Source organism: Manihot esculenta, chromosome 3, assembly GCF_001659605.2.
Source record: "Manihot esculenta cultivar AM560-2 chromosome 3, M.esculenta_v8, whole genome shotgun sequence".
Classification (NCBI taxonomy): Eukaryota; Viridiplantae; Streptophyta; class Magnoliopsida; order Malpighiales; family Euphorbiaceae; genus Manihot; species Manihot esculenta.
In genome coordinates this window covers 5,874,295-5,892,982 of record NC_035163.2, presented here as the reverse complement: position 1 = coordinate 5,892,982, position 18,688 = coordinate 5,874,295, and the positions used below count along the sequence as shown (strand labels likewise).

The 18,688-nt window shown below is 29.7% G+C and overlaps 2 protein-coding genes across 6 annotated transcripts; both read right to left on the bottom strand.

The window, feature by feature from the left end:
- Nucleotides 1-1,052: 1,052 nt before the first annotated feature.
- LOC110610565 (dehydration-responsive element-binding protein 3) lies at nt 1,053-2,406 on the bottom strand. Its single transcript, XM_021750543.2, has one exon. The coding sequence runs from the start codon at nt 1,924-1,926 to the stop codon at nt 1,117-1,119; it is 810 nt and encodes a 269-aa protein (XP_021606235.1). The 5' UTR covers nt 1,927-2,406; the 3' UTR covers nt 1,053-1,116.
- Nucleotides 2,407-11,201: 8,795 nt separating this feature from the next.
- LOC110611002 (probable glycosyltransferase At5g03795) lies at nt 11,202-15,557 on the bottom strand. 5 transcript variants are annotated; one of them, XM_021751094.2, is made up of 5 exons: nt 15,453-15,557; nt 13,697-14,698; nt 13,449-13,579; nt 12,399-12,747; nt 11,202-12,035 (listed from the first exon to the last, which is right to left on the bottom strand). In XM_021751094.2, the coding sequence occupies exons 2-5, from the start codon at nt 14,651-14,653 to the stop codon at nt 11,373-11,375; spliced, it is 2,100 nt and encodes a 699-aa protein (XP_021606786.1). In that variant the 5' UTR covers nt 14,654-14,698; nt 15,453-15,557; the 3' UTR covers nt 11,202-11,372. The 5 variants fall into 5 exon arrangements, with proteins under 5 accessions (XP_021606786.1, XP_021606788.1, XP_021606787.1 ...); XM_021751096.2 differs by having other exon boundaries at nt 13,697-14,514; nt 14,594-15,556; XM_021751095.2 differs by having other exon boundaries at nt 15,388-15,556.
- Between the last annotated feature and the right edge of the window lie 3,131 nt (nt 15,558-18,688).

Genomic DNA, 18,688 nt, shown 5'->3' with positions numbered 1-18,688 from the left:
TCATGGTATATTCTGCTCTATTTAAATTGATGTGATTGGCAATTATGATTATAATTTAATTTTAAAAAAATAGATAAAAAATATTTATTATTACTATAATTTAGTTAATATTAAATATTTATTATTTAAATTATGAAAAAATAAATGGATAAAAAATTATATTTCTATTTGAAAAATTAAAAAATTTATATTTTATAATTAAAAATAATGAAAGTTAATTTTACATATGACATGATTAGAGTAAATATAGTATTGGTAGTGAAAATATCAAAAATTTATTAAATTTTGATTAAAAAATATTATATTATGTGAGAAATAAGAATATGGAAACTTGCAATAAAAGGTCAAAAGGAATTTAATGATATTTAAATTAAATTTGAAAGAGTTTATAAAAAAAAATAAAAAAATAATAAAATCTAGAGATTTCAAACAAAAACTATCCAATAGCATAACAACAAAAAAGCAAAAAGAAAAAAAAAGAAAAGAAATCGTAAATCTATAAAAAAAATCCAAGGAAAAAAGAAAGATTTATTCATTTTCCTTTCTCTTTATTCTTATTTTGTTTTGAAACAAAGTCTTTGACTATTTTGATATTAAATTTCATAATAAAAAACATTTTTTTTTATAAAAAAAAGCCATTAATATACTGTTGAATAAAATAATTGAAAGTATTTTTATTATTTTAATATATTTTACAATTTAAATACATTACATTTAACTTTTAATATTTTTAATTAATTATATGTTATTTTTTTTTCCATTTTTACCCTCGTCGTCAAATTCAATATTAACACAGGATCTTGACGAGGTTCCACCAACCAAGGAAACGAAAAATTTATGGCATTTTGCTTCTTTTCTAACGGTGTTAGGCTAACACTATCTTCAGATTGATTGATTGATTGAAGAGGGCACAATATCACAAAGATACCCAAAATTTAAAAAAAAAAAATTTTAGCCCTTCGAAGAAAAACAAAAAAGGACTAAAATCTTCTTTAGATTACAGTAATAATTAAAAATAAAATAAAATAAAAAATAAAAATGAAGAAAGGAAGAAGAAGAAGACGACACTCACATACATAAAATTACAAATTATTAACAAGCAGAACAAATAAAAAGCTAATTACATTCCCATAACAAACCTTGCCCAAAGCCTTCCCCAGCTGCCGCTGTTGGCTCGTCAAACACACACCCACCGCTGTAATTATCCTCCGTAAATTGCAGCCAGGGCGGAGGATACACCCATTCCTCCACTGAGTCATCCAACAGAAAGTCGCTCATCAACTCGGACGAGTCGTAACTCGTTCCTAGACTTGGCAACTCCACGATCTCACTCAACTCCTCTTCCGACCCTGATCCTGTAGATAAGTCCATCGCCGATACTAGGGAGGATAAAGAAGTGGCGGAAGAAGAACACAGTGAGGAAGTTGTTTTTGACTCGAACTTTTTATCGAAGTTGTCCATTTGAGCTGCCTTTGCTGCGGCGGCTTGAACGTCTCGTGGGGCGAGTGAAGCTGGGCGAGGGAGGTAGTTGGCGAGCTCAGGGAAGTTGAGAATTGTAGAGTTGCCCTTGATGCTTAAAGCAGCAACATCATGGGCTCGAGCAGCCATTTCAGGGGTAGGAAAAGTACCGAGCCAAATGCGGGATTTCTTCCGTGGCTCGCGGATTTCAGACACCCATTTGCCCCAGTTTCGCATGCGAACTCCACGGTAGACTGGGTGTTTGTTAGAATCTCGTAAGCGTTTGATCTTTTTGGTTGGGGAGTTTGGTTCTTGTACACTCACTGGTTCTTGTTGGGTTTTTGATGGGACAGAGTTAGAATTTGCGGCCGAACCTGGTGAGGAGGGTGAAGGTGAGGGTGGTGATGACGACGACGACGATGAGTTTGAGCAGCTTTCAGTCTCTGAATTTTGAGCCTGCTCAGTCATCTCACTCAGTTTTCAAGGCAAATTACTAAAGTGAAGATCAGCAATGATTATTGAAGCCCTTAGCTGATTATTCACTTACTATATTGAGAAATTGAAAGGGCCTGGTTAAGCTTGAAAAGGTAGAGTTCTAAGAGATAGGGGGAGAGACAAAGAGTATTTGGGCAGCAGAGAAATGAAGAAAAAGAAGAAGGAAACGAGTGATTGACACATATGAAGCTTTGAAGAGGTCGTGTTTTGATCAAGAAATGCTTTGTACCCATCATTTCTCAATGAGTCATACAACACTTATAAGCTCTCTCTCTGAGAGAGAGAGTGGACCCAGAAGAGAAATGGGTCACCCCTACGAAACCCTACGGGACAATGGCGTGTCTCCTTCTCTACTTCCACGCCACCCTCCATTTATTTCATCTTTATTACCAGCTTCACTGTTCATTTCTCCCTTATCTTCTCCTCCTCCTCCTCCTCCTTCTTCTAGGCTTTGTACCAGCCAGCTCTCAGCCATTACCAACACCAACCCATTTACACGGAAAATTATATCCCTTAAAATTAATTTTTTAATGAATTTTTTTATAATATAAAAAATAAAAAATAAATTTTTTAATTTTATATCTCCATTTAATTGAGGTTCATGTATGTCTATGAATTTATTTGGTCCCCAACTCATGAGAAGCAGCAGAAGAACTCACTAAGACTCCATTTTCATTGGACCCATTTCTCCTTAATAAAGAAACCATCCTACATTTAATCAATGTATCACCTGCCAACTCCAACCCTTAATTGACATCTACCAAGTTCTTCCTTTGAGAAAAACAAAAATATCACTTCAATCCAATTTTGCAAATGTGTCAGGCCTTGGCCCTTGCCACACACCAAGGCCTTTTCTTTTCCCTTAAAAATATACAGTAAAAATAATATTTCTAGCCATTGAATTCAAATCTCCAGTTCTTTCCATCTTAATATTCATCAGAATTTTTTCCAAATTAATTAAATGATTTCTTTTGCAATATGAATATAACACCTTTAATTTGGAGCAATGTTAATTTAATGACTAATTTTTAATTCTATTAACAACCAATTAAATGATTTAATTTCCGAATTGCATTCATTATATCTTTAATTTTGGGTTGAACTAATTTATTTTAAGAGAAATCGAGTTGTTTGGTTCTGAAGATAACATTACTCAAACATTGAATTAGTTTAAAATAATTTTGATGGCTCAAATATAATAGCTTTCCCACTCATTAGCATACACATGCACGTGCTTGAATTCTTTTTCCCTAATTAAGGAGAAGGTAATTAATGAACCAACGCCCAGCTAAAATATCATATCACCATTTTCCTTAAAATGCTTTTTTTTTTATTACAAAAATACTAAAAATATGAAAAATATTTTCATAAATCTAAATATTTAAGCCTAAATTACATTTTCCTTTCATCTAATTTTAATTAATGAAATAATTAATAAGTTACTTGCATTCAAATATCTTCTTTAATATAGGCAAAAGTGTAAGACTATGAAAAGGTCGAATTCATATGAAAAGAATAACGATTACTATATTAATTATATTCTACATTTATTATATGCATCTTAAATAATTTTATATAAATATCAATTTAAATATTTAATATCTAATAGTTAGTAAACTTATTTTTATATGATTTTAAACTTATATTTAATTCACCTAACAAATGTTAAGTACAATCTCACTGCAGAAAACTCCAATTCAATACTTAGAAAATGATATTGTAGAAAGAAAATTACGGATTTTAAAGAGAAATATGAGAGTTGGTGTTTGATTAGGTAATTGATGAAGTAATAACTTATGAAAGTGATATCGATAGTTGGTGTAGTTTAAATTGAAAAAATTGATCGAATCGAATTAATTAAAACAATTAATTGAATTTTTTATTTTTTCAATTTAATTTTTTATTTTTATCCATTTCATTATTTTTGTTCAGTTTGATTTTAGTCAGAAAAAATATAAAACTAAATTGAACCGATCAGTGATAATAATATATATATATATATATATATATATATATTTTAATAATACAAAGAGATTATACAATAGTTAAAATTAAAATACTTCAATTAAATTTTATAATATTAAAAATAATATGTAAGTGAAATCCATTAAAAAACTCAACTAATCAAATTGAACTAAATCAGACTAATTAAATTCAAATTAATTTTTATTTAAAATCAATTTAATTTAATTTTTTACAAATATTAAAATTTTGAGCTTTCGTTTATTCGATTTGGTTTTATTTTGCTCACCCCTAATTGAGATACGACTCCGACTCTTATGAGAGACAATAGTAGAGAAATTTCTATAATAAACGAAAATATAATGGTGCAATGTCACTCTATGGGTAATGAACTTTTTTCATAAAAAAACAATCGCGATATCTAAAAAATAAACATCAATTAACTTTATACCAGCAATCCGTGATAATATAAAAAATATAAGTGTTATTTGAAATGACTAGACTTTTTAAATTTAGTGTGAAATTAATTCGGTAAAACAGAAATAATCAGAAAAAAACTTATATTAGATACAGCAGACAAGCAAATTGAATGAAGGATTTGCATTGATGTTCTCCAAATTAACTTGAGCCACCAAACAAAAGGGGTGAGTGAGTGTGAATCACATATACAACATCAAAATAAGATTTGGGTGTTGTGAGAATGCAATAATAATGGTGTGGGCTTTAGGCCTTCCAAGCTTAATAAGGGTGGATTTAATTTTCAATAAATGAAGCTACCCCACATATCAAAACTACCATCTCCTCCACATATCTTTAAACATGTGTATTCTATTCATTCTTCATTAAATCACATCACCATCATTGTACCTGCAATTTCTTTCTTTCTTTTAAAATCAAACTTTGCAATTAATTTTTTTTATTATCTAGTAAATGTAATAAGATTTACAAAATTGAAATTAATTTTAAGGAGTTAGATAACTCCACATACGACAGCGAAATATTTCTCAAATAAAGTTTAATAAATACGTAAATAAATTTATTATCATTTCAATGGATAAACTCAAAAGAAATATCACCTAAATGAGAGTGTAAAAATTAAATAATTGAAATAGTAGTTATAATGTTAAAAGATAGTGAGAAAATTGTATCAGTTAAAACTGTAAATAAAATTTTTTAATCAATTATATAAATAATATGATGACTGCTGAATTTTCTGTATTTGGAAGAGTAAGGTCAGGCTCTAAAAAAGAGCGCTGACCTGAAACCAATAAGACCTTACTCAAATGAACCAATCCCATGCTGTATATCCCACTTCGGTAACGTGAAACAGGCCGGACAAGTCATGCGAATTGATCTGTACGAAAAAAGTTTAGCTTAGTGACGTGACAAGAGGTAGGGGAGCAAGTCCGGTCACCTTGTACTCTTGCCTGCATGCCGGAAATAATTAAATAGCTATTTGAAGTGGAGAGGGACTCTGACACACCCGTACATACGGATCTGAGTGATAGAGACATGTGACACTGTAGCAGAGAAGCAGTTAGACGTCATTAACATACAAAAGGAAAAGGAATAAAAGGGGAGGAACGTCTTCTTCTCCAATACACAATTACTATAAATTTTATTTTATGGATCTCAAAATATCATAATAGATCGTAAATCTCGAGTTAAAACTAACCGAAGAGTTTCAAGTATAGCAGGAGCCTCTGGTACTAATGAAAAATAATTCCAAACATATTTAGTTATATTATTTATTAAAACACCATTACTATTTCGAACCACTACAACAATAATAGTAGGAGAAAAATAACATTTTCAAGTAATATTAGTGTTTTATTTTTTAATTTTAATAATTTAATTTAAAAGTAAAAACTTTTATCTAAATTTAAAATCATATTTATTAAATAAAATCAACTAAATTTAAAATTACATTTCCAAAAATTGAATTGTAAAATTAAAAACTTTAAATTAAATTAGCAAAATACATAATCATTTATCTTCTTAACATCAATTGCTTTCTTTTTTTTTTTTTAAATTAAAAAAAAATTAAAGCTATGGGTGGAAAGCTGTTATTGATGAGAATGTGGCAATTAATATCTGCATATTGCTTAAAGGATGGTATCGTATCATATCACACATTGAACTTAATTTCTCATTTCTTCCCTATTTATCACGACAACTTTCTTCCTTGAATGTCCACAAAGTTTATGAATTTTTTCATTTCAAATTATAAAATTGAAAGAAAAAAGTTTGAATTAAATTTTTATGAAATTTTTTAATTTTAAATAAGAGATTATGGAATATAATTCCGTTTAACAATTAAAAATAAATAATATAGAGCTATAAATGTAATTTCCTTATTTTTCTCATTTTTCTTCTCAAATAAATATAAAAATATGGTTTTTAATAAGCAAGATATATTGGGTGGTGTATGGGTAAAAATTTTAAAGACCCAAATCATATATATTTCTAACTTTGTCTTTTTTTCCTATTTTAACGTGTCCAAACATGGTGTACGTGTGGAGTAAGTGAATATCGGGAGGCAGACGTGTACGGCAGACAGACACTGGATATTTCATGAGAGACCGAGACTGATTAGTCGTACTGATTCAGTGTATAAGCACTAACGTCTTGTTCAAAAACACCATCATAAGCTTTAATAAATTTTGCAAAACTGCCATAAAGCAGTATTTTAATTTGATTTAATTTTAATAAAAAAATTAAAAAATTTAAATTAAACTAATTAATAATAATAATAATATATACAAGTTAAATTATAATTAATATTAAAATATTTTAATTAAATTTTAAAATACTATAAATAAAATATAAAAATAAAAAATTTATTAAAAAATACAATCAATCAGACTGAATCAGATCGATTCAATTTAATTTAACTTTTATACGTATTAAAATTTAAATTTTTAATTTATTAAAATTATATTATACTGATTAAATATTCACCTTAATTCATTGTATTACATATGATACTTGCATGAACAATAAATAAATAAAATATAAATATTAATATAAAAATAATTATTTTTTTAAAAATATCAATTAATTAATATTTTTTTAAATTCATTTATTCATCATTAAATTATATTTAAATATTTATTTAATTTTTATTAATTTATTATATTATAAAAACAATTTTACATAATAGAACTGTTATTAAAATAACAATTTTATACTAACGGATAAAAAACCGTTTTTCTAACCAGTATTATCTCACATGTCTTTTTCTTTTGTGTCTACAACATTAATGAGCTGAAAAGAAATGTTTGGCCTTTTTGAAGGATCAAATCAAACCTACAATACATGTGAAATGCTCCAAGTTGTCATTGCGATTCACTTTCTCTCAGATGAATGAATACACTCAGATTTTTTCTGGTTCTTAGACCTCCAAAATTAACCCAGACAATGCCTACAGTAGCACTGTATATAGTCTAAGTGGACCCTTCCTCCACTCTTAATACAGATTTTTATTTTTTTATTAATATTTAAATTATAATGCAAAATTTTCGGATCAAATAATAATTTCACGAATTGAAAAATATGTCTAAAATTTAAATAACATAAAATAATAATTTATTTATTAAATGATAAAAAAATATATTTTTATATTTATATACTTAATTTGATAATAAGTATATCTGAATAAATATGAGAAATTTTATATTTTATTTTTTTAATGTCTATTATATTTCTCAATATGTTCGTGAATAATATTACTAATCTCGTCGGCTCGAATCGTTACCATGAGTATTTTCATCTCTATTTTAAAAGAAAAAAATATATTTTTGGTAAATTTGTGTTGACATGTTGGTGCCCTACTGTTTATTTTTTTTCAAAATATGGAAATGAGATGAAGACAAGGGAACAAGTCTGATTCATGCGGATTCACCGCTTGTTTTGTCACTATTTTATGGCTATGAATTTGTTCATCTCATTAATTTCGCACAGGTAGTGTGGGACCAGTTATATATATTTATATCAACTTGCATGTATGCACACACACATGATCATGTGTTAATTCTGATCTAATTAAGCCTGATGATCACGATTTACAATCTGCTTATCTAGCTGCTTTTGGAGCTCACACCCAGTTGCATATGTTAATCTAAATGCTGGAAATTAATCACTCTCCATGCACGTATGCTGAAAATTTAACTTGAAATTTTCGAAATTGAAGTTCAAACGGATTCTCAACTCGCGTTAGATTTACTTGCAAGTAGAGGTGCAAAAATTTTTAGATTTGCTAATTTGGTGAGAAATTGTCGTGATCTTATCAATAGAAGCTGAAAAGTCAAGATGGTAAAAATTTACAGAGAAGCAAATGTGGTAGCGGATCGTTTGACTAGTTTAACCATTGGTGATGATTTTAATTTGAAAATTCATCAATGGTCTCCTGTTACTATTAAATTTTTACTGGATGCTGATAGGTTGGGGCTTTCATGGTTTAGATTAATAAAATAAGGGCTCTATCCTTCTTTTTCTACAAAAAAAAAAAAAAATAAAAAGACAGATGTAACGGTTTTTAAATATTACTATTAATTTATAAAATTTATCGAATAAGCTTATATGGGTTTAAATCAACCATTAATTGTTTAAGGTAGAATAAATGAATTTGTTGGATGTTAATGTATAAAATTTTATTTTTTAAATGTATAATCTATTATTAAAATTTTTATACATATTAATTAATAATATGTAAAATTTTTTTCTAAAATAATCTTCTAATGACTTTTCTTTGGGCCTAAACTTATACTATTTGAACGTACAATACTCATTAAATACCTCAAATATAAATATAATTTTTTTTAAAAAAGTATTACGATAATTAAATATAAGTTATTTAAAAATTAAAATATAATATCACTTATGGCTAATTATATTATAAGTTTATCATTGTGCTAATTTTTTTAAATAAATGGTAAAGCTATTTTCAAAAAATAATTTTACCATTTTATAAAAATTTAGAGTATAATCAATAAAATTTAAAATAAAATTATAACCATTTTCAAAGAATAATTTTTCACTAACATAATAATTTTATCATTTTATAAAAATTTTGGAATTTTTAGATATACTATTAACTATGTAAATGTAATAGTATATGGACTAAGATATTTTTCTTTAAATAATTATTTAATTATATTTAATTGAAGATTTATATTAAATGAATAATTTTTTTCAGTATATTTAATAAAAATTGTATTAGTACATTTTGTATATATTTAACTGGATTAAGTAGAGAATGATTATTTTATACTGATCATTAAAATATATTCTTAAAAACATTAAAAATAAGATTTATATTCTTAATTTTACTTTAATTATTATAAATATATGTACATTGTTTTATATTTTAATTTATTAAAGAGTGAATTTTATTTATGGAGATAATATAATACCGTGAATTAAATAAAGACGAGATATATTTATGAAATATTAATTAAAGATAAAATTTATATATCAATATAGTGAATGATGATACATTTTAAATGACGATACATTTTAAATATATTTATAAAGTTTTATTGTGTAAATCTTTTAGGTAAATTTTTAATTCATGAAATAAGTTAAAGCGATTATATTAAAGATTAAAAATATTATTTAAATAAATTATTATTAATTTATTTTATTTGATAAATATATATAATCGTAATCCGAGAAATATAAATTATTATATTATGGAAAGATGACAAATATAGATTTATTGTGTGTATTCTTCTAGTATAGAGTTTGATTTACTACTCTCCTTTCTCTCCGGATTCCAGATCAGGAGCATAAAATTAGGTAAAGTTATTTTTCAAGTTTTACTTCTCCATATAAAATCCTAGATTATTGTTATTCTGATTTAGTTGTTATCTCATTTCCGTAGGAACCTATCTTGTAATCTCTCCGAGCCACTTTACATCAATAAAGCAATCGATTTTCTATGAATTTCTAAGGTATGAGACTCTCTCTCCCCAATGATCTCTTGAGGTCAGGGCTTCCTCTAATGGGTTTAAATCAACAACCAACATAGGTTCCGCCAAGAGAGGCCAGAACAGGAACAAAGGCAAGATGACAACATAATTAAACCATATCATATTTAACTATATATTTATTTTTAACATCTTTAACGTAGTTAATGTGTTAATATACATATGAATTGTAAAATAAACTCGTAACTCATGCTAGGAATGTAAATGAATTGAATTTTGAAAAGATTAAATTTGATTCGTTAAAATTTTTTCGAGCTCGATTAAATTTGAATTTTATTTATTCGAATTCAAGTCAAGTATTAATTTAAATTTAACTCGTTTAACAAATGAGTTTAAACGAGTCGAGTTTTTATCGAGTTAAATCTCAAGTAGTTCACGAATAATTCAATTTATTCACATATATAATTAATTTCAGTTTAAAACTAAATAATTTTAGTTAAATAAATATATGTATAAATTAATTTGTAAACATATAAAAATGAACTCTTAAATCTTAATAATTTATATATGTAAGTTTTGAGAGTGTAATTAAATTATATACAGCTGAATTTTAAAAAATTTAAATTTAACTCATAAAAGTATATGTATGATTTGATTTTATTTCTCTTATGATATTAATCTAAGTATACTCCATATACTTAATAATGAGACTGTTTACGAATTTGTTCATGAGTCTGCTTCTGAACACGAAAATAAACTAAGTTCACGAATTTTAACGAGTCGAATACTATGGAGTTTAAACTTAATTTATTTACTAAAGGAACTTAAACATTAAGCTTGAATTTGATTCGTATAAAAATAAAGTTAAATTCGGATGAGTTTTTATTAAATCTAATATGGAATAACTCACAAACTCGACCAAGTCTAATTTCGAATAACTCACGAACAATTCTACCAAGTCTAATTTTGAATGTAACACGAACAGCTCGATCAAGTCTAATTTCGAATAACTCACAATTTATTTTATTTACACTATAAACTCACACTTTTATCTCTGTAACAAACACTACACCTTTGAAAATAAATGTTATAAAATAATAAAAAATTTTTGGAGATTTAAAATCCCTTTGAAGGATCAGGACATTTTAAAATTTTAAGAGGTTTTTAAACACATCCAAAAACCTCCGATTTCAATTCACCAACAAAATTTTTTTGATTTTCTTCTAAAAATCTTTAAATATTTTAAAAGACATTCTCTCTGTCGACAATAAAATTTCCTTCTAAAATCATATTTCAGAAAATTTTACTTTTAGAAAACTTTACTTTACCTACCTCCTTCCATCCAAATTCCAAACAGTGTAAACCATAAAATTTTTATCCTACAATCTTATGTGCAGGAAAACAACGTCACAAATACATTTGTACCAAAATTTCTTATCGTCCACCTATCTTCACTACCTGTTTTTACAATCTTTACGCCCAAGGAAAACATTACCTAGTTTCTACATCATCAATCTTTCACATTTATCATGGCTGCATTTGTAAGACTCTATTATACCAAACTGAGTGAAGTATCATATGAAAGAGATCATATTTCACAGGCCTAGAATGCCAAAGAAAATGCAACTGCACCTTTTTCACTCTCATCTGCATCTCTCTGTATCTTTCTTCTGGAATTGAAAGGAGTATGTTCTTCAAATTTGGGATATCCTTCTCTACGATGAAAACAGCAAAGGTTTCCCAGTTCAAAACTTCAAAAAATGGAGGCACATAATTGTCTGATATAATAACTGGAACACACTCATACATGATGGCTTCCACTATTCGCGGACTATTGACTTCATAACCTCTTGGACAAATACAGTACTTACTACTCTTCATGTACTGAGAATATTTCATTTTTCCTCGGACCTTAGGCATTCGACCAAAGATTTTCATGTCTGGATCTTTATCTCCCCAGTGCTTTAACAGTATTGGCCGTAGATAACCATGCATTTTACCCGCAAAGAAAGCAAGGATTGACCTCTGGGAAGGAGGTTTGCCACCAAGATCTCTAAGAGGATTCTTCGGCACAGGCACATTTGTCTCTGGAAGAGACACGTCTTTACCAAAAACAAAACCTTCTTTAACATCAGCATTGCAGAGGGCTCTTATGCAATTGTGCATAAGCTGTTTTGTTTCAAATGGGGCCTGAGAAAGGAGTCTTTGTTAGATAAATCATCAATGTAATCATAATGCCAAATAAAAATGAAGTACTTTTTTTTCCGGATATAATCACATGTGTTTTAATCGTGTTTGCATTGGGTCGGCCCAATACGGAGTAAAGTGTTCCAACAAGTATTTACCCATGGATGGAATCGGCCTCACTTAAGGGATAAGAGCCGAACCACTCATCCAACACTGGTTGATATTAAATGTAATACTGTTTGATTCACTTCAATGAGAACTATTATGGATGCTATGCAGAATGAGATGGTACACATGCATAAAAATGACAAAACCCCAAACTGATTTTGAATCAGGGAAAGAACACGAGGATCGTTAGGAACATACCCAGTCATGACATGCAACAAGAAAATGATCCACACCTGCAGTTCTGTTCCAGAAAGGATATGTTGTGACGATAATGTCCAAGTAGTTCTCTAAATATTCTACGAGGTTCTTACTAGAATGTGAATTAGGCACGTATAATTCCTCCTCTAAGTTTCGAGAACTAAATGGTAAGTAAAACAGGTGGGCTTTCATTGGTTTTTTTGTAACAAATTTTTTGCTAGCTTCCATCAACTTCATAAACCATCCCTCTGAAGCATATATCCCCTTGAGTCCTGGCTGATGCATTATGGGCTTTTCTCCTTCCTTGTAAATGTATACTCTCAGCATTTCTTCCATTAATTCGTAGCTCCTGAAAGTTTAACGGCACAAAATCAAATTACATAACTGTTTTCAATTTAATGACTTTTCTTAATCCTTCAAAAAAGAAAAATAATAATGATTTTGCTTGAGCTACAGAAAAGGACTGTGTGTAGAAGAGGCAAGCCTCTCAGTGATTCCTCAATGTAAAGGATAGAAGACTCTCTGTATATTTTTACTTACAATTACACTCTGCATATCCAATTCACCGTTAAATACTAACAGAGAACTGTCATGTTAGCATTTTAATCGCATATTAATATTTAGATGGATATAATGGGTTTAAATGGAGGATGTATAGAGCTCAGTTATGGTGGAGTGATGTGGTGTTGCAATATGCGAGTGATGGGGCTGGTATCAATGGGTTTTCTGAGCTCTCCAAGTTGAGTCTTCTAGCATTGAGTGCATCTGGTTGAGAAGAAGAGGGACTGAGGGTGACATGACACTTCTCTGTTAGTATTTAGTAGTGAATTGGATATGAAGAGTGTAATTATAAATTAATCATTAGTTCAGGGTGTTTTTGTTGAAAAAAAAGTTGAAGGATATAATTGTAAAAAATGGAAAAGTTTGAGAATTTTTGGACATTATCCCTATCTTTTATGCATGTTACTCATTTTACATATGAATAAAATTGTGCTTTGGACCCTCCAAAGTTTCAATTCATGATATACTCAATGGAGCTAACAAGCTTACCTTTTGAACATGGATATATTCCAATAAAGAGGAGAATAAAGTATCTGATCATTTTCTACAATGGGAGCATTCTCTATCTGTGATTTTGCAAGGAGTAGCTCTTGGTCAACTGCTGAAGCCCATTGTGGTCTCTACAAAAAAAGAAAAGAAAAGAAAAGAAAAAAGAAAATAAGAAAGAAAAGTGTAAGCGACTAACATGTAAAAATTCATCCTCAGAAACAACCCAGAGAAGAAGTTCTATAAAATACCATAAACTTAGGAGAAGACCAACTCTGTAGCAATAAGCTGTTCATCTCAGAAACCGACATCACCCCTGATGCTTGCATTTCAGGCTTCTTCTTCTCCTTAGTAATGGTGGTCATTGAAGAATTATCATGAAATGCTGCAATGTTATTTTGCAGTTTGCCTGATTTTCCATGATTGACCATATTGGACTTTACATCTTTATCCAAAGCTGATGCATTATGATCAACACGGGCAACATAAGGTACAACATTAGGCTCTACATTTCTTGGGAACGTTACGTTAGGTGTTGAATCTGCTGGTGGTAAGATTGGCACAATGGATTCAATACTCGAATTTGAGGTTCCAGTATTTTCACATGAGAAACTGGAATTTTCTTTCAAAATACTCTGTTCCCTTACATCTGATCCAGAGTTAAAACCTGAATTGCTGACATTATCAACTGTAGAATGTACATTTGGCTGTCCTAGCTGTTCAAAAGAAGGCACTTTATCATGATTGTCTACATCTGAGCTTGTGTTGTTCTCCAGTGGGTAACTGAGATTTTCCTGAGAAAATATCTGTTGAGTTTGTTGAAGTGAAGACTCCTTATTATGGTTGTCTGTCCCAAAAGAATTCTTAGAGACTGCACTTGCTTCTGATACAAGGCCATTGTTTACATCTGTGTCTTTCTCTTTGCCATAAGTCTCAGCTCTCTCATCAGCATGATCAGTGTCAGTGGAGTTGAAACCATTTAACTGAGTCATGTTACTTACTGTCTCAGATTTTGATAACACATCATCAGTAAACAAATTCCCATTTTCTTCCACTTGATCTGTATGAACTGATGAAATAAATGAAAAAATATTGCCAGATGGTAGCTCTAAATGTTGGAATGTTATGATCAAAACAAACATCATTACCACAAGGCATAACAATCTCTGGGTTTCCATTGGAAACCGAAATCGAAATTCTTGACCCATTGGAAAATCACTGGATATTGAATTCTAATAGTAAATATCATATCCCTGCACATTTTAGAAAGTTTCTAAAAGGTTAATATTTATTTCATTCGACACATCACATAGCATAGACTCTTCTATTTAGCAATTGAAAGTAGCATGAAATCCACTGAGGTTCTTCAAAACTTGAGCAGAGGGAGAACAATAAATATTAAACTCAAGCTATTTAGATTTATTATACCCATTAAAATTATTACAATAAAAGAGTATCACTATGTGTCCTGATGTGTTCATTGTTCGGCCCCTATAGAGAAAGCAAAAACATGGCAGTGTTTCACGAAATCAGCCCTCTTTCAATTTCCTGCTATTGAACAGAATTTATACTGATGAAATCAAAACCAACGGAAAACAACAGAATCCAGCAGGACAAAATTTTGCAATAATCATCTATTAATGAATAATCAGGTAGCCATTATTACATGCAAAAGCTTTTAGATAAAATGGAGATGCTAACTTAATCACCAAACAAACAAAAAAAAAAATCTTCTATGTTCAACCATCAATTACTAGGAGACCCCATTATGCTTATGCAACAAATTAACAACCAGCAAATCCTGTACAGATTTCCCAACCGAAACAAGAAAACAAAAGCAAATTACAACACCAAATGAATATACTCTTTCCTTCAGAAAACTCAAAACACCATTCACAAATAAAGAAAATCCCATAAACTCTCGATCAAATGCTGCCATTACCCCATCAGAGAGAGAGAGAGAGAGAGAGAGAGAGAGGGAGGAAGAGATCGGTTATGCTGAGTTACCTGGGTAACATGCAGGGAAATGGAAATGGCTGGCGATGCTGCTGCTTGTTACGCTTTGTTATTATTTTCCTGCTTTTGCAGCTTTATGAAGCAGTAGTAGAAGACAAGTGTTCGAAAAGTATGAGAAGCGGCCGTTTCGTTTTTTGGACAAGGGCGGGCGCCCCGGTCTTCGCACTAATTTCCCTTTACGCTACGCCATTCTTCACATTGCTCCACGAGCCCTCGCGAAGACGTGTCCTGTATGTAGTTTATTAGAAATAAGTCTTGCATTTTTTGCTGAATGGTCATACAAGTTAAGATTTTTTTTTTCAATTAAATCTCAATGCTTTTGTTGAAGATCAAATAAGACTTAATTTAATATAATATTAACTTTTAACTATAAAATATTATTTTTATAATTTAAACTATCAAATATTTAGTATTTTAATTAATATAAAATTAAAAAATTATATAAAAATAGTAAATAATTTTTAAAATTACAATAATAATATTTTATTATTAAAAAACTTTACTATTAAAAAATAATATTATATAAATTCTAAACTTATTAGCTTTTGAGAAAAAATATAAATTAATTAATAAAATAATTAAATGGGTTTATTTGCTTTGAACAAAAATTAGAGATTTAATTGATTTTAATTTATAATTTATTTTATAAAAATTATTTTAATTACTTTTAGAATATTTTCCATATATTTCTATGATTAGAATACTCTGTTAATGAAAAGTATGAATATTTGATTATTGAAGATACCAAAGACTTTGATGTATATTATGGTTGATGACTTTTAAATTAAGGTGGAAGTTGTTATATTATGTTCCTCAATCCTAATAGAATTAGGAAGATTTTTTCTATTAGAGATTTTTCTATGGAAGATTATTTCCTAGATTTATTACGGTCATATCTATTATATTATGTTTAAATTGGATAAAATTTATATTTATAGTCAGATTGAAGAATCTAATACTATAAATTTATATTATTTGGCTTTTGTTTATTGTAGTCTCATAGGTGAAGAAGAAAGAAATTTCAATCTAAAATGGAGGGAGAGACATAAAATTTAATTAGAAGAAATTCATGTTCATTGGTCAGGATCTCAGTACGGTTTTAGTTTACCATGTATTTGGAAGTTCTCATCCAAATAAAAACAACTCCATGAATTTAGTAAATTTTTTTAGGAGATCCAATGACCATAGATTGAATTTATTCAATTTTTACGGTATGATAATTGGTTGTTCACGCTGTATTTAAGTACATTTTTTTTATCAATATCAGCAATGCAGTTCACTAATCCCAATTAATTATAGAACTATGACATAATTAAATTTGAACGAACAAAGTAATAACTAATTATAGATTTATTTTGATTAATCTATGGCAAAAAATATCTTGGATGTAATTAGCAATTTTGTGTTATTTATTATTTGTGCATATTATTAAGAAAACCATTTTCAGTACAAAAGGAATAGCTATTCAAAATTCAAGTCCTTCAACCTATTGGTGTACTAATTTTTTTTTGCTGAATAGCTAAAGTGACTTGTGAAATGGCCTTCAATGCCAGCAAATGAGTAGTCCTATTACATTCGCGTTTAACAAAAAGAAGTTAACAAATTGAATAGAGGAGTCAAATGCTTCTCCAATGTTCAAAATATCAACAAGAAAGGCTTTGTTTTGTAGTGCCAAGATAAGGTTCTTCCAACCTCCTTCAATAATAACTTGTTGGATGCCTCTATGGAGCAGAAGATTGCATCTCTACAAGCCAAGCCTTCCGCTATGAAAGGATCATCAATGTTTGCATAAACCTGAAACCTCCAATTTATGATAATACCTCCGTGGTCATGCAAAACAATTGCAGCAAAGCAAAGATGGTTTATCTTGTCCAGAGCAAAATCAAAGCTTGCTTTGGGACAGTGTGCTGGAGGAGGAGACTAGGAGAGCATAACTGAAGGCTAAGGGTGTGAGAAGCTGTTTGCTCTGACTGTGGCATCCTTGAAGTCATTTAGCGCTGTGAGGGCAGTAGAAATAATCCTCGAGTAATCCTGGTTGTGTTGTTGGAAGAGGAGAGCATTCCTAGCCTTCCAAATTTTCCAGAAAAGAAAAACCACCATCTGTTGCAATTTTGAGGAATTCTCCCTCTGTCGTAAGAAGCCCAACATATGAGACCAACAATCCACAGCGGAAGAGCCATCAAGGAGAGGAGAGCGTAAGATTAGAGGCAAGGAGAACCACACCGCAATAGCTATTGGACAATCAAAAAAGAAATACCTTCAATTTTCATGAGCTCCACAAAAGAGGCAATCAGGGGGAACCGTGGGGATTCTGTTATGAACCAAATTGGCTGTAGGTAGCTTTTCCCTAAGAAAAAACCAGAGAAAAATTGCGAGTTTGGGCGGCAAAGGCAGCTTCCACAAATCTTTCTAGTAAGCATTAGGTTCTAGTTCCCCTTCATCTCTGGAAGAAGTCTTTCTAAGAATGTTTCTAGCAATATAATAATCTGATTTGACCGATTAGAAACCATGATTTGTTTAATACTAAACAAGCTTGTCCTGCTGTCTGAATAAGCTAGTACAGATGGCCATAATGTTGTTAACTTTCTCATGATGGAAATTTGCTTTTAGTATATTCAGGCACTAGGAATTTGATGATTGGTCAATGAGCTGTGAAGTCCAGATAATTCCAAGATTATGTCTTCTTTAACTAAAGGACATGAGGGGAAGGAATTAGGTATCCAGGATTTACTTCCTTATGTAGCATTCATAAAAGATGTAAAAGTGATTATGGAGTCGCGAGGAGGTGCCAACCTTGTTTGGCTAAAAGAGTCATACTAAAGCTTTCAAGGTGTTTAAAACCCATGTCATCTCTCTTTAGCTCACAAAAATATTCTTTCATCCCTTTTTTGAACCCATAAAAATTTTACAAGGATGAGATTGATGGACTTACCTAAGGAGTTAGGGAGGTGAAAGCATGACATAGCTCAAACGGAGAGAGTTGTGGCTACTGCCTTGATCAAGGTTTATCTGCCTTCTTTAGAAAGAAGTTGTTCCTTCCATTTCATGGTTAAATTATGTCTTTTAAGAAAGAGAAGACTTGATTTTTTGATCTTAGAATATCAATAGAGGAGCTAAGGAATTTATCTAGATTGTCTACCTATTTAATTTTAAGAAAGGAAGAAATTCGCCTTAAACAGAGAAGATAAGAGATATTGGTGTTAAAAAACAAGCTTGACTTGCTATAA